Consider the following 17,560-nt stretch of genomic DNA (forward strand, 5'->3'; position numbering starts at 1 on the left):
CAATCTAGCAACAACTAGAAATGAACAATGTTGTTTTCAAGTTAAAACTAAATTGTACAAAATTAAATAACAGTAACATCTTTACATTACTGAATTAAATTATGTTAAATTAACTCAAACTTTAAAAATTAAGTCAAACGTACAGATAAATAATACAAATACCCATTTTTAAAAATATTTTTACATTACTACTCTTGGCTTTTATCTCTGTCTTCATGTGCTAATATAAATTTGTCGTGTTGCCACGTGATGTAGCAATTTTAGTTTTGTTCAGTAGCCAAATAACAGAGGTAGCATTTTTCCTGGGCACAAGTTCAGTGTCGGTCTGTTCTGTGTCCATTTTCTCCCATCTCCACACTGCGCTGCGGAAAGTCACATGACCATAAACACATGCGCTACACGAGATTTAGAATAATGTCTTGTTACGTCCACAAATGCATTTGTTTATTTAATTTAATCGCAAGATTTGCTGTAATGTAATCACATAGGCTGACATCGCGATTGCGATATGATTAATCGTGCAGCACTAATACCTACAAAATAAAAACAGTATTGACTTTTATTTTAATACTAATATTTCATGTAATAAAATCCTTTTTTAAAGGAACTGCCCAGCACATATTATTAATATACCATGTTTACCATTAAAACATATTTTAAAATTCAATATTTGAAAACATTTGAACTAGGGTTGGGCCTATAGACGATGCCATCATCCATCGCCAATAGCCAATACACAACACGATGCTGAACCGGCATCGCTGATCCTCTGCCCCGCCCCTGTCGCAAACCCGCTCGAAAAAAATACACAGTTAGCCCCCCGTTTACACTAATACTTAGTTTTTAAATGCCATTTTAGAACAAAAATGATCCACATACACACCGTGTTTTACCTAGCATTTCTAAACAGCTCTCTGTCCGCTGAAAACGCACATCACGTGACCACACACACAGCCACACACACGGTCATGCACTCGTCTGAGCTCGAGAGAGCAGTGCACCTCGGACAGTTTATCAAAGATGTACCGCTGGATCGCTTCTCATATAGTTGTTAAACATAATATTTAATTAATCTTGTCTCTATTTAACGAGTCTTCTGTCTTTTGAATCTATCAGGTAACGTGTCATAGCATCAGTACACTGCTTCAGTCTTTGACTTTCACATTTGTACTTAGTGATTTTAGTGAAAACCTCAATTACTGTTGGTTGTGCACCTTTTTTACAGAACAACCTCATGCGGAAAAATTGATTGACAGGTGGTAATTTGTGTGCAATTATCTATTTATTTATGATTTGTTTATGGGTAAAACAAAGACAATGCGGGTGAAGTAGTTGAAACGGTAGCCTACAAATAATTAATTTGTTATGAATTCATTAAAAATTCATAAATAATTAATTCACCACCGCCTACGACGATCATGCCATCGTCCATCACGAAGTTTCACATTAGATATCGTACGATGCCAAATTGGTCGACATCGCCCAACCCTAATTTGAACACATTATGTTAAATATAATATATAATACAAATATATAAATTCTATTAACTTAAGTTCAAAAATCTAATTCATACTCTTTAATTATCTGTTAGCAAGATTAAATGCAGATTCTGACATGTTTGGGTTGTGAAAACAGTTTAAACTGAAAAAAATCTTTTTTTTTTTAGATTTTATTGCAAATGACAACAATGTTATGTGATTATTATGTCATTGTGTAATTATTATGTCAATATTATCATAGTACGATGCACCATTTTAAATGTACAATTGACACGTGTTTCCCAAAACCATAGTTGCTATGTCGCAGATACATTAATTCAAATGTAAAATTTCTGTAACTATGCTTTAAACGAGGTGGAGAAACAACTTCTCTGCATTTAAAAAAGAAAAAATATATTCTTTTACATGCACAAGCGGACATATTTTAATGTTTTATTTTTATTTAATAAATTTAATATGTGTTTTGGTTAAAACATGCATTTTTTATTGCACACTTAATTGAAACAATATGATAATATTCCCTATTCTATTTCAAAACATAAAACCACTTACAATAGCCAACACGTAGGCTCATCTCATATATAAATCACACATGGTCAAATAATGATGTTAAAAACATTTTTTCATTACATTTAGACCAAAAAATAGACTAATGCTATTATTCTTTATTTAGGCTATTCTTTTATTATTATTATTATTATTATTATTATTATTATTATTATTATTATTTGAAAGGTTTACTTTTACAACTTTGACAAACTCAAAACACCACAGAAATGTTGTATATGTCACATAGCCTAATGTGAAGATACATTTTTAAAATAATATACAGTAAATTAAAACCATTAATGTATAGATTTAAAAAAAAAAAAATTAGCAAATCATATTAGGACACCTATAGCTTTAGTCACGAGCCATGGCTGTAATTAAAAATGGCATAACTGGTTTTGAAGTGCACTTTGAAGGGAGCGCAAATGTCAATCAGAGGTGCTTTCCCAAACAACAACATAACTCGTGGTTAAACTGTCAAAGTACGATGCATCATTTGGAAAAATATCGATGTAGTGATAAGTGTTAGCTGGGAAACCATAGTTTCTCTGTCGCAGATCTATCGATTGAACCATGTTAGTTATAACGTAAAAATGTCCATAATGTCACTCTAAACGGAATGGAGGAACAACTTCTTTAGAGAAAAAAACCCATTATTTTGAGTGCAAATTATATTGTTTTAAATGCACACAGGCGTTTATAAAAAAGTCCAATATTAGTTTTAGTAAGAACATGCACTCATTTTCCACATTAAAATATATGTAAATGGAACATATAGGGCCTATGTTTCCTTTACAAATATTATTGAGAATATTCCATATTTTATTCAAAAACATAAAACCACTTAACTATGATGTATTCTAATGTCATTTATAAATCATATAAATTGTTAATGGTTGTAATATACAGTAGACAAAGAAATCCTACTTAATACAGTTAATTTACAGTAGTAAAATTTTTACTTAATAATAATAATAATAATTAATAATTAAATTGGATATTGATTATTCATTTATTTTCTTTTTTTGAAAAGTTTACTTTTACAATGTGACACATTCAAATAACTGTAGAAATGTTCTAGGTTCAACAGCAATTAAAATTTTCATACTATATGTGCAAACAGACGATGGTGAATACAAATTCTCAGGCAACAGGCCACCTTTTCCATATCCTTCACTAACTTTTCATTCGAGCCCCAGCAGGCCCATGTCATATACAGTACATACACATTTCTTAATAAATAGTTTACTATAAACTAAAACCGTTAATGTATGCTACATATTTTTCTGCTTTTAAATAATAAGTCACCTATAGCTTTCGTCATGAGCCACGGGTGTGTTCAAAATGGCATAAGTGTTTTCAAAACGCACTGCAAAAGGGACGCAATTGTCAATATGAAGATCGCTAAAACTGAACTGTAAAAAAAATAGTATATAAGCAAATTACACCTGATGACTTTAATATATTTTTTTAAATCATTCTCAGTTTAAATTTTGAAATGTTCGAAAGGAATAGGGCATAGAGGGATAACTGGGAATAGAAAACAACCAGGAACAATGCTTCTAACTACAGCTCTATAGGTGAAGTTGCAACTACACAAGATTGCGATGCTGTTTGGGAATTTCGCTATAGCGTTGTATTCAAGAAACACCAAATCACTAAACGACAGAACTTACAGCCTTACGCCTGTTTCACACCGCAAGCGTCAGCGGCGCGTGAGCAGAGCGTGAGCAGCGCGTATGTCGAGCAGTAGCAGCACGCAGGCGTTTGCCTTTCACACCAGCTGCGTCTGCAGCGCGCAGCTCTTCGGCAGCTGCTGCTGAGATCAACCTATCTCTGTCTATTCTATCTAGTTACCCCTCTATATACAAATACACTTTTTAAACTTTTCATCTGTACCAAGGCCCCTCCTATGCTGTTTCATTAACCTGCAAATGTTTATTTTACAAATTTTATAGATCAAATAGTACTGTATGCTTCTAAAGCTAACTTATATGAGAATTGTCTACAGTCAGAAGACAATCGCCTGTGATATCATGTCATTTGTTTTTTGATTATCAGGTTGCTGTAGACCTAGTTCATATTTATACAATATAGTTATAATGATATTTATACATGATCAAACTAGTGTTAATTTCTCCGCTTCAGTGATGTCCAGCGGCAGAATAACAGCTCGTTAATTCATGCTCGTGCAGATGATGAGACGGACAAAAGTAATTAATGCATGCCATTCTTTTACTTATTTTCGTGTTGTCAGATTCACAGTGCAAACAGCTCCCGGTAGGAATAATTCGAGTGAACATAAAACAAAGCCGATTAAAACTTTCTTGCACTGCTAGATGCACAGAACACAGCGAGCTCATATCATCCAGCATGCGTGTCGCACTACACTACCCACAATACACTTCGTTATGGACTACAAATCCTGTAAATATTCCATTTCCCCTCTCCTACAACACTAGTGTGCAACTTAAGCAAAACTGATAGTAAAATAGTTTTACATTTGGTTTTGTAGTTCGGGCCTAAATAAATGTTTGTTGCCGTTTTTAATCGTTTTAAGTTCATTTGAATGACTATATATAAACCATTTGACATTATTAACGCATTTATTGGGTAAAATTGTTAGTTTTTACTGTCATTCAATGTGTTTTGGTCATTCTCAATGCACTGTCACTTTAATTGTGCGTGAGCAGCGCGTCAAAAATAGACCCAGCGCCGAAACTATCGCTGCACTGCTGCTTCGGCGACGCTCACGCCTCGCTCTGACGCGCTGCTGCTGCGTGCGGTATGAAAGCTCTAATCTGTTAACATGGACGCCGAAAACACACGCGCTGCTCACGCTCTGCTCACGCGCCGCTGACGCTTGCGGTGTGAAACAGGCGTTAGTTGGCTAAAGATAACTTGAAATAGAATACAGCCAGGAACTATGCTTATACCTACAGCTCTAGAGGTGTAGTTGCAACCACACAAAATTGCGACGCTATTTAGGGATTTTGTTAGAACATTGGCTTCAAGAAACACTAAAGCACTAAATGATGGAACTTACTGCCTTAGTTGACCAACGATGACATGGAATAGAACACAGCCAGGAACTATGCTGAAAACTACAGCTCTAGAGGTGTAGCTGCAACCACACAAGATTGCGACACTGTTTGGGAATTTTGTTATAACGTCAGATTCAAGAAACGCCAATTCGCTAAACGACAGAACTTACGACCTTCGTTGGCAAACGATGACTTAGAATAGAACACAGCCAGGATAAATACTTCTAACTACAGCACTAGAGGTGTAGTTGCAACCACACAAGATGGCCACGCTGTTTAGGAATTTCATTCTAACGTTGAATTTAAGAAACACCAAAGTGCTGAACAACGGAACATACGACCTTAGTTGGCTAACGATAGTTTTGGAAAACACATCCCAGATAAGAACTAACTACTGTAACTACTTGAGTCATTTTTAAAAAATTGGACCCTTCTTTACTCTTACTCAAGTAACCAATAATTGTAACTTATACTTTCGCTTCAGTAAATATTTCCATTCCTTTAATTTTGGATACTCTACCCACCTCTGTCTGATGTACAGAAGTTGTTAAGAATGACTAACGAAAGCATTATTAATGAAATCATCAATGTAATTATAAATCAAAACAAACTCACCAATATGGGGAATCCAGTTAGAAAGTCGTATATGAAAACTATTCCACTGATCAGATAGGTGATCTGCAGCGATGTCTTTATGGGCTCTGAGCCATCAATTGACGAGCGCCTCTTGCCCTGAGCATCCTCCACTACGATGGTGGGCACGTTAAATTTGTTCTTGTCCACATTTTGGCCCATCTGGATGGAAAAGGTCTGAAAGAGGGCAATTCCGATGCAGATGACACCCATTACCACACTCCCGCTGATCAGCAGCAGGAAGCAGACACCGAAGCCTAAGCCAATCTCAGTCACAATGAAGCGACAGTTATCTTGGGTGTAAAATCGCTCTGTGGTATCGTGCCAGCCCACAGCGGGCAAGGTGGACAGAATGAATGACACCATCCAGATCCCCATCACCGTATGGACAGCCTGCTTTTTGGTGTTACTCAACCTGGTAAAAGAAAAAGAAGATTAAGGTTAAAGTCTAGAAAACAAACAAAAAATTATATTCCAAATATTTCACTCATTTATTAAATGAGATTATCTTATTAAATTTTGATTATCTTGAAGACAGCTCATGTCAAGTATTTTTTTTTCTCAATATTTTACTCTTAGGAAACAGAAGTCTCAGTCATCATTAACAAATATTTTATCTGTTCATTTACTTGGTGAATATGGGTATAGAAAGTTTAATGTAAATGTATATATGCTAATGTATTCTTTCCCTCAGAGTCACCATCTTTTAAAACTGGATTTACAAAAATTATTCCGTTCATGAAATTGTGCTTTTTAGTCTATAATATGTTATAACGTTTAATTTAGGTAGTAAGAATTAACTGTTTCTAAGTTAAAACCATGGGGTTAAGGTTTAACCCTCTGGGGTCTGAGGGTGTTTTGGGGCTCTGGAGAAGTTTTGACATGCACTGACATTTGTGTTGTTTTCAGTATCTTAAAAACATATTAATGGCTAAAGTGTGATAACACTTTAAACAGCACAAGTTGGGCTACAATAATACCTAAGCAGCATGTTTGTATGTGTTTGTGTTTTTGAGAAAGAAACGTTTATGCGTGGTTAGTAAATAACTAAAATTTTGAAGTCACTTAAACAAGGCCTTGAAACACACAGAGAACATTTGTGCATAAGACTTTTGAGAACTGGATCTGGTAGTCTAGTGTTTTTGCTTCAAAATGATGTGAGAATCATCTTGTTAACTTGCTCACAGAAAACAATATAATGAATTAAAATGTCTAAGTCACTTTTTAAGTGAAATTGGTTTATGCGAGAAGGCATGAACTATCATTACTATGCAGTGAGTCACACCTGAAGACAAAGACCTGCATAATGAGCTGCATAATGAGCCATCAGACAGGTACAGTATGTGACTAGGAGGGAAGAGTTTCAAGAAGGAATCAGAGGAAAGTTTACATACTTTTTTTTGCAGTTTATTTCAAATTTATTAATCACACAAAATTACTGGAGATACTTTAGTGAGAGTCAGTGCACACTATAAAACTCTGCAAATTTTTTAACTTACACATAGCAAATCTACTGAATTTTTATTTTTTTTGTAAATGAAGAGTTTAGTTGCAAAATGAAATATATCCATTTTGAGAAATGTTGGTTGTTTGACATTATTATTTAAGACATCAACAGTCAAGTTCATTCACAATTTATATTAAACTATTAAGCTTAGTTCACAGGCATGAAGCATATGAAGTATGGAATGATGTGATGAAAAGGATAATTGAAAGCACCTTAATATGAGGTGGCAAAAATGTGAAAAAGGTCTATTATATCTCTTTAAAGCCTTCTATGACAAAGCAAGATGCAGTAATGAGAACAGATCTGAGAACTGAACTGAATCTGTTGTTTTCAAAGCAAAGGAGGCATTTATTTACTGTCCATGGATAATGATTCCGAAATGAATAGTATAGATGAATAATAAAAGGTATCATTAGATGGACCCAGTCCTTGTCTGTCTGGATAACTGAGCCAGGTGATATCTAGGTATTTGAGGGGAGGAAAACAACTAAAATCCAATCTCAATAAAGGAGTCTCTGTGAAGTGAATGAGAACAAACTCCATGAATACCATGTCTAATGGGATCAGCAAGTGTGCAAAGTTGTCATGGCAACCAGTTACACTGCAAACTGATTTCCAATGATTATGCAAACAATGTAGTTAAAAGCCTAGAAATATATATATAGGGTGTGCATCCTTGGGACGTCCTCTGAATCATTTGTCAAACATTTAGCTGGTTACTCACAGCAGTTACTCATTTTGTGATAATATATATACAGTAAAAGTCAGAATTATTAGCCCCACTTTGATTTTTTTTTTCTCTTTCAAATATTTCCCAAATTAAGTTTAACAGAGCAAAGAAATTTTCACAGTATGCCTGATAATATTTTTTTCTTCTGGAGAAAGTCTTATTTGTTTCATTTCGGCTAGAATAAAAGCATGTTTTAATTTTTTAAACACCATTTTAAGGACAAAATTATTAGCCCCTTTACACTTTTTCAGTAGTCTATAGAACAAACCATCGTTATACAATAACTTGCCCAATTCCCCTAACCTGCCTAATTAACCTTATTAACCTAGTTAAGCCTATAAATGTCACTTTAAGCTGTATAGAAGTGTCTGAAAAATATTCAGTCAAATATTATTTACTGTCATCATGGCAAAGATAAAATAAATCAGTTATTAGAATTTGAGTTATTAAAACTATTATGTTGAAAAATGTGTTGAAACAATCTCCAGCTCTCCATAATAATTGAGGGGGGCTAATAATTCTGACTTCAATTGTATATTAATCATAACAAATGATTAATGATAGTATACAAATCATTCTGCCTTCAGCATTACTAAACTAAACCAAATGCAATATAAATTTACAAATTTGTGTCACAGAATGCAGGTTTTTTTTTATTCAATTGTTTTCATTTTTAAATGAATTTTTGTACATAATTTAAATGTTTAATAATGTTTAACAGATTTAGATGGATGTAAACAACTACTTCGGCCATTCTTTACCTTTGGGTTTCTTTGGTTTTGATCAGTTTGTGTAAATGGTTGGCTTCAGGGAGATATTATACAGTCCACAGCTGTGTTTACTGAGTTTTACTCATTATGTCAGTCAAATCTGTTATATAAAACAACAACAACACCTTGTTGATGCAATCATGTTGGGTTTCACTGTTAAGCTTCTGAAAAAAAATCTCACTTGCAACGTCACCAATATATATATTCATTCATTTTCTTGTCGGCTTAGTCCCTTTATTAATCTGGGGTCACCACTGCGGAATGAACCGCCAACTTATCCAGCAAGTTTTTACGCAGCGGATGCCCTTCCAGCCGCAACCCATCTTTGGTAAAACATCCACACACAGTCATTCACACACACACACACTACGGACAATTTAGCCTACCCAATTCACCTGTACCGCATGTCTTTGTACTGTGGGGGAAACCGGAGCACCCGGAGGAAACGCAGGGAGAACATGCAAACTCCACACAGAAACGCCAACTGAGCCAAGGCTCGAACCAGCGACCCAGCGACCTTCTTGCTGTGAGGCAAACATGCTACCAACTGCGCCACTGCATAGACTTTCAGATGCATTTGCTAGATAGACAGTCAGTTCATTTTTGGAGCTATCTGGGCGATGATTCAATTTTAGGTCATTTCTCCTTTAATCATAGATGCTTTATCTCAGTCCTCTGTTGTTTGGAAAGACATCAGAGATCTTTTTATTATGTATGCCGGTCCTGTTCTCAAACACTCTCACATCACAAAGCACTACAGGAGTATTTGCAGATAAAGGCTTTTTAAGAGTGCAATTAATGCAAAGTTAGCAAAGCATTAGCAAACAATGACGAGAGTACACTTAAATCAATGTTTGGGAGTACTAGTGAGGTGGAAAATGTAAAAAGCTGACAAAGCAGGTGCAGAAAATGGACAATACACTCACCAACTGCATTTTAACGCAAATTTCTAATCAGTCAATCACATGGCAGCAACTCAGTGCATTTAGACATGTAGACATGGTCAAGACGATCTGCTGCAGTTCAAACCGAGCATCAGAATAGGAAAGAAAGGTGATTTAAGTGACTTTGAACTACTGATATAACGATCAGGTTTATTTACCCTCGAGTCAGAGTCAAAATCATTTGATTTTGAGTATCTACCGATACCAAAACCCGAACTAATACTTCTATAATACATAAAAAAAAAAATTCAAATAGAGGTTCTACGTGCTCCAGAAGCATATGAAATAATTTGTGCAATCTTGGATGTGATGTCCGGTGCCTCAGGGGGCATTTTTTTTCTCTCCTCCTTATACTCTCCTGCAGATAGAGCTGACTTGTCTTCGGTTGGGCCACCTGGGTAAACGTGCTCTATTGTGTTGAGTGTCGGTGTTTGAGGTGCCTTATCAGGTTTGTTGTTAAATGTAGCCTTTTCCTTTCCACCTCTTGCAATCCCGAGTTTACATATCATACAGTTTCCTATGGCAATGTTGTCGTCATCAACTTTATAATACCTCCAGACCACAGTCATATTTGCGCTTTCCTCTTCAAACTTCCGTGTTCTACTTTGCCAGCATTTAACCAATAGCGTCTCTGCAACAAAGTGATGTCATGCCCCATGTGTTGCTGTATGTGTGAAGTCAAGAAAGAGGTCTAACTCTGTGCTGTGTTTAAAAAATAATGAGAATTATATTATTATTCATATATATGCGAGTCCTGATTGGGAGGTTGTCCGATTGAGTCTGAAACTGCATGATTGGGTTCAATTTCTGATCACGTGATCAGATCTGGATATCCTAACTTTGAACGTGGCATGGCTTGTTGCTGCCAGAAAGGCTAGTCTGAGTATTTCAGAAACCTCTCAGCTACTGGTATTTTCACGCACAACCATCTCAGAGAAAGAGAAAAGAGAAATTATCCAGTGAGCGGCAGTTCTGTGGGCGCAAATCCCTTGTTGATGCCAGAGGTCAGAGGAGAATGGCCAGACTGGTTGGAGCTGATAGAAAAGCAATACTAACTCAAATAACCACTCGTTACAACCAAGGTATGCAGAAGAGCATCTTTAAATGCAGAACACGTCCAACCTAGAAGCGAACAGGCTAAAGCAGCAGAAGACCACACCAGGTGCCACTCCTGTCAGCTTAGAACAGAAAATTGAGGCTACAATTCGCACAGGCTCACCAAAATTAAACAATAAAAGATAGGAAAACGTTGTCTGGTCTGTTGAGTCCCTATTCGTGCTGCGACATTCACATGGTAGGGTCAGAATTTGCCATCAACACCATGAAAGCATGGATTCATCCTGATTTGTATCAATGGTTTAGGGTGTTGGTGGTGGTGTAATGGTATGGGGGATATTTTCTTGGCCCACTTTGTGCCATTTAGTACCAATTGAGCAACGCCACAGCCTACCTGAGTATTGTTGCTATGTCCATCCCTTTATGACCACAGTGTACCCATCTTCTGATGGCTACTTTCAGCAGGATAACGCTGAAGACTGGTTTCTTGAACATGACAATGAGTTCACTGTACTCAAATGGCCTCCACAGTCACCAGTTTTCAATCCAATAGAGCACCTTTGAGATGTGGTGGAATGAAAGATTCACATCATGGATGTGCAGCTGATAAATCTGCAGCAACAATGTAATGCTATTATGTCAATATGGACCAAATTCTCTGAGGAATATTTCCAGTACCTTGTTACTTTGCCACAGAGGATTAAGGCACATTGGATTAAGGTCGTTCTAAAGGCAAAAGGGGGTCCAATCTTGTACTAGTACAGATTACCTAATAAAGTAGCCAGTGAGTATATAAACATGCTTTCATGATAAATGTTAACATACTAATATGTGGACTAGAGATTCATATTTTTCCTTCTAGAAAACAAAGCCACATTTGCTCAAAGAACATTTGCAGTTAACAGTGGCCTGGAGGGGGAAATCGTTTAAAGTAAATAACGAAACATAATAATCCAAATATATATTAATATATCATTTAAAACATCTATTATTTAATAACATCATTCCCTTCTGAATGAGAAATACACATCTTGAAGGAATGTCCATATAATGTTTTTGGTTTTGCAGGCTTGGGCACCTTTAGATGTCCACATGCATAGGCATGAGACGCCCTGGGACGTGTCCCTAGATGACTTTTTGTCTCTCCATGTATTTATAAACGCCTGAGTTTAAGCCATACTGACAGACATTAGAAACTAAATGTCAAAAACCATATAATCCAGCATACTGAAGATTTAATTTCAATAATTAAATGATATTTCATGTTTGTTATAGGTTTATTTCCAAGGCGTCAAATGAAACAACCAATAAAAATCTTCCACTGCAAGTATTTAACTATTTAGTGCTTAGACTGGAATATTCATTCAGCACCAAGATAATATTCAGTTCAACTTTTCATTTTCATTCAGTACCCATTAATTACATATTTTTCATCTTTCACACACAAAAAAAAGGGGTGATTTTAGAATTGTGGGTACATTTAATGTCTTCAAGATACAACAAAACCTATATTAAAATAGGTTTGAATAATAATACAAAGTCATCTAAACATGTTTGTGTGTTTTTAGGGACGTTTTGTTTGGAAAATATTAACTTAAAGGGTCACAAAACACCAAAACACTTTTTTTTTTGAGAGTTTGACAGTCATATATGTGTTCCACACTGCTAAAATACAATTAAGACACATATATTTCACAAAAAAGTGAATATTGGTTGTTTTTGCGTTATTTTGTCAGTTGGTAAATACTATGAAAGGGATAAATCACCCATAAAATGAAAAATATTGCCATTTACACAGTAAAAGAAAATCCAAAAAAGAGGCGTGCCGGTGGTGTGGGTTCGAGCCTCGGCTGGGTCAGTTGGCATTTCTGTGTGGAGTTTGCATGTTCTCCCCGTGTTCGCGTGGGTTTCCTCCGGGTGCTCCGGTTTCCCCCACAAGTCCAAAGACATGCGGTACAGGTGAATTGGGTAAGCTAATGTGTCCGTAATGTATGTGTGTGATTGTTTCCCAGTGATGAGTTGCGGCTGGAAGGGCATCGGCTGTGTAAAAACATATGCTGGATAAGTTGGCGGTTCATTCCGCTGTGGTGACCCCAGATTAATAGAGGGACTAGGCCGAAAAGAAAATGAATGAATGAATTAAACCTTAAAATCATAATGCAGTCAGAGTATACAGGCTAATGTTGACATTATTATTTTTTTATTCAGCTTCACCTTTGCCTTAATGCCAGATTGTGAAGAGAAGTAGCGAAACAAATCCTGCAGAGCCTTTATCTTAATCTCGTTATTGCCAAATACCCATCACAATTTATTTTAATTTAATTTGTTAGGAAAGGCTTATTTTTATTGGTGTGTTGGCCAATTTAAAGGCTAAGTGTATGTACCCAAGCCTATTTAGAGTACTGAGATGTTACGATGTTACAGAGGACTTATTTTATTTCTTTGTTTCAAAGAAATTCTGGAACGAGCCATTAATACATATTTTAGTTTTTTTTTATATATATAACCATTTCCCACTATATTTTTATATGTCAATGAAGGTTAACTCAAGTGTCTTACTCTTACCTATAGTTGACAGGCCAGCGGACCATCCACATGCGGTGGTAGGACAAGGAAGTGACTGAAAAGCAGGTGACCAGGGTAAGGGTGTAGAAGGTGGAGACAAAGACTTTGCAGAGTCCTTCGTTCCACACATAGTTGGAATGTTGCCTGCGAAGCTGAATGACGCAGTACATGGTGATGGGGATGCCCATATTGAGAATGTGCGTGCCAGCCAGTGTGCATATGAGGAACTCGAGGGGCTTCCACTTCTTCTGTTTCGCGCTCACGCTCAGGATCCCCCAGGCATTGGCCAGGATGGACACTCCTGAGCAGACCAGCCAGGCCAGTGCGTTAGTGCTGATGACCTCATCGTTCATGATGGAGCAGCCTGCGAGAGGTGGTGGGGGGGTGGAATGGCGAAAGGTGTGGGAGCAGCCGTGGGCAAAGGCAGGTGCCAGGCCCGAACAGGCATTCCTACTGGGACAGGCAGTCCTTCCTCTGGATGTGCTCTGGGGATGGGGCGAGGGGCATAGCAGCGTGAGGGGGCACTGGGGTCGGGCGGAGGAGGGGTTTGTGCATTGAGAGCCAGGCCAGTGCTGTAACAATCCTGCAAAAAACAGAAAAATAGAAAAAATCAATAAATATCTTGAATAAGGTGACACATGGGGAAAATCGATTCATTAGAATTTTTTCTTGGAATAACTTCCCTTTGCATATATGATCACAGAGTGGACAGACGTTTTATGCGTACATTATCATACTGAATACTTATTCACTCACTCAGTTTGTGTTTTATTAAGCCTCCAAGGATGCCAGGTCATGCCGGGTGAAAAAGACACTAAAGGTTGATTTATACTTCTGCATCAAGCGCACATGTATGCTACGGCACGGCCTACGTGTGGATGCATAGCCCTCGCCGTCGGCTACGCTGACACGCTACTCTCAAAAAATGTAACAACATGTCGCAACGACACAAAGCGCAAACTCTGTGATTGGTCGGCTCTGTAGCGCTGACAAGTGTGGATGTGACTGAGAGCCGCGCAATCCCGATGGAGCGATTTGTTTACCAGTGTGGAGTCCGTGAAGGAGCTCCGGATGGAAAGTTTTGTTTTGTGTTTACCTCATAGTTAAACTTCTTGCACGTCGGCTGGTTCTTGCCTCAAAATGAGTGAGTTCGAACCACTGTACACTAAAGAAGTGTTCAGAAAAAAACAAAACACCAGCGAAGAAACTCGACAGAGAAACACCTCACTGCCAACTAGCATTTCCAACACACTCTCCCGGCAATTCGTAACTTTTTCATTTAGTGGCTAATTTATACGAATTCATACGATCTAATTTGTACATTTTAGTACGATTTGCTGATCCCCCAATGACGGTTGGATTTAGGGGTGGGGCTAGGTCCCATGCCTTCTTTTTAAAATCTTACAATTTCATACGACTGAACCTGTACGAATTTGTACGAATTAGCCTCTAAACTGCCAAAACGTAAAATGCTTACGTTTCCTTGTGAGATCATGCTGGCATTTCGAAAGTGTCATTGCAGAGCAACAGAAACAGCAGTATGAATGCACAGCTACACGCGTTGCATGCGCCATGGGACACGACGATCACTTGACGCAGAAGTATAAACCATGCTTAAGAAATAAACTCACAAACAGATTTTAATCACAGAAATAACTGTTATACACCATTCGAATGTGTTAGGTGTCTACTTTTTGTGTACACTCACAATAACAACAAAATGTGGGCTTTTGTAAACAAAGGAAAATAAACAGTGTGCAAGTTCTTTATTTTGTCTCTCAGCAAACTGTTTTTTTAAATGCATCAAAACAATAAACCGAAACTCTGCAAAAACGAACACACAGACATGAGACATATATCCAAAGAAAGCTTGAAGTGTCTACTTTTTAATGCAGTAAAGGCTCATACACTCCGGTACACTTTTCGTTTGCATTTATCAGCAGTGTTTTTCGAGACATTTTCCGCGCTCAAACCAAATCGATTTTCACTAAAACTGTATTCGGATTATTTAAAGTGATTTTTAAAATGTTATTGTTCCTATGTCAGCGTCAAAGATTCACAAGAACTTTGAGTGATCTTTAAATCATCAAACAGATGCCAGTTAGATCGCTCAATGCAAATACCCTAGAGCAGGGGTGTCGAACTCAATTCCTAGAGGGCCGAAGCCCTGCACAGTTTAGTTCCAACCGTGCTCCAACACACTTACCTGTAGGTTTCAAACAAGCCTGAAGGACTCAATTAGTTTGATCAGGTGTGTTTGATTAGGGTTGGAACTAAACTGTGCAGAGCTGCGGCCCTTTTGGAACTGAGTTTGACACCTGTGCCCTAGAGCATATGATGGCCTATCACGGTTATGCAACCCTGGAAAAGTAATGTTATTCGCTGTTTCTCTTTGCGAATCGTAGACAGGGACTTCACCCTTTGCGTATTACTCCGCCCACACAGAGTGACAAGCAGTGGAATAAACTCACTACAGTTCAATTACAGTTTGACAAATATTGCAGCTGTTGAACAACTTAAGGTACTTTTGAGGTGAGAATGAAGTTGTTTAGATTACAACTATGAAGTTTATTATAAGGAATAGTGCCTATTTGAAAATGTTTGCACAATTTCAGAGATTTAGCACTTAGGTGGCCATCAAATTTCAAACTACGGCTGAATAAATGATTATGGAACAGGTAGGTGACATTTTAAGTTGATCGCTCTCTTGTATTTTGTAGCGCTGTATTTATACCATATCTAATAGTGTTTGCTTTGCTTTAGGTCAGGCATGTCCAAACTCGGTCCTGGAGGGCTGGTGTTCTGCAAAGTTTAGCTACAACCCCAATCAGACACACCTGGGCTAGCTAATCAAGCTCTTGCTGGGCTTTTTTTAAAAACATCCTTGCAGGTGTGTTGAGGCAACTTGGAGCTAAAAATCTGCAGGACACCGGCCCTCCAGTACCGAGTTTGGACACCCCTGCTTTAGGTTTTTCAGGGTTACTTTTTGTAAAGTCCTGATTGCAACAGAGAAATACTTGGAAATCTCTGTAGACTGATGGCATTTCATGCCGTTCAGCTTTATAATCTAATAATGTGAGCAAAATCACCTGTTTTGTCATCACTTTAGACATTACGCTAGAGAATCATTCAAATACTAGTTCTAAAGTGACTTAGGTGAATTAGCAACGGTTTCTGTTGTTTCAGCTGCAGATGTGAATGGCGCAAGAAATTAGTTCCTCATGCAAAGGGTTTTTGAGACTCTGTGTTTAATTTTCCTTTTTATATACTTGATTATGCTGTCAAACTGTTGTATAAAAGCAATATCACACGAGTAGCTGTGTGATATGGCTGTATATCGGCACTGCTAGGGCATTAAGGCACTCGGCCTACGGCCTTGACCCAATGCATGCCTCCCAGCAGTGCAGATATACAGCCATATCGCACTGCTACTCATGTGACTTTGCTCACACACACACACACACACACACACACACACACACATATATATATATATATATATATATATATAGTATAACACAATTTACTATAGTATGGCTTAAAGATGTTACTAGAAAATGTTTTTTTCATTTGAATTAGTAATTATTTAAAATAGAATTCTTTCATGTGACATCTTCCAACTTGGAAGAAACAGTTAGGGTTACAAGAACTGTTAAACATATAACAAGACAAGATATATAAATATTTATCACTGCAGTAAATATCAAGTCATAGGCACTTGCTTTAATTTATGTTCACATGGCCATAAAATCTTACAGTGGTAAACTTTAAATTAGTTTGGAAGCTCAAGCTCTGCCAAAATATTCCTTATGGGACCTGTGTTTAATCAGAATCAGAATCCCAATGAGTTTTATTGCCAGGTATGTTTACGCATACCAAAATTTTATTTTTATTTTTTTGTGGCAATGGAACAGAATGGCAGCAAATACACAGATAATAAACAAAATGGCAGGACAAAACACTGATAAAAAGGAATAATAATAAAAATATTATTATAACAATAAACAAAAATAGAACATATACAGTTGAAGTCAGAATTATTAGACCCACTTTGAATTTTTTGTTCTTTTTTAAATATTTCCCAAATTATGTTTAACAAAGCAAGGAAATTTTCACCATATGTCTGATATTTTTTCTTCTGGAGAAAGTCTTATTTGTTTTATTTCGGCTAGAATAAAATCAGTTTTTAATTTTTTTAACACAATTTTAATGTCAAAATTATTAGCCCCTATTATTAAAATATTATTAAAAATTATGAAGCTA

At 36.9% G+C, this 17,560-nt stretch overlaps 1 protein-coding gene across 3 annotated transcripts in view; it reads right to left on the bottom strand.

Moving 5' to 3' along the window:
* Positions 1-17,560, bottom strand: part of gpr153 (G protein-coupled receptor 153) — a 73,457-nt gene that overhangs the window by 26,613 nt on the left and 29,284 nt on the right. For all 3 annotated transcript variants that reach the window (XR_015498442.1, XM_087265458.1, XM_087265459.1), the window contains exons 2-3: positions 13,298-13,880; positions 5,708-6,140 (exon numbers count right to left, since the gene is read on the bottom strand). Coding sequence is in view for 2 of the 3 variants with exons in the window: in XM_087265458.1 (XP_087121584.1) it covers positions 5,708-6,140; positions 13,298-13,650 (786 nt within the window). In the remaining variant the exon portion in view is untranslated. The remainder of the gene's footprint in view (positions 1-5,707; positions 6,141-13,297; positions 13,881-17,560) is intronic.

Source organism: Danio rerio, chromosome 8 (genome assembly GCF_052040795.2).
Source record: "Danio rerio strain M-AB ecotype USA chromosome 8, GRCz13ab, whole genome shotgun sequence".
Classification (NCBI taxonomy): Eukaryota; Metazoa; Chordata; class Actinopteri; order Cypriniformes; family Danionidae; genus Danio; species Danio rerio.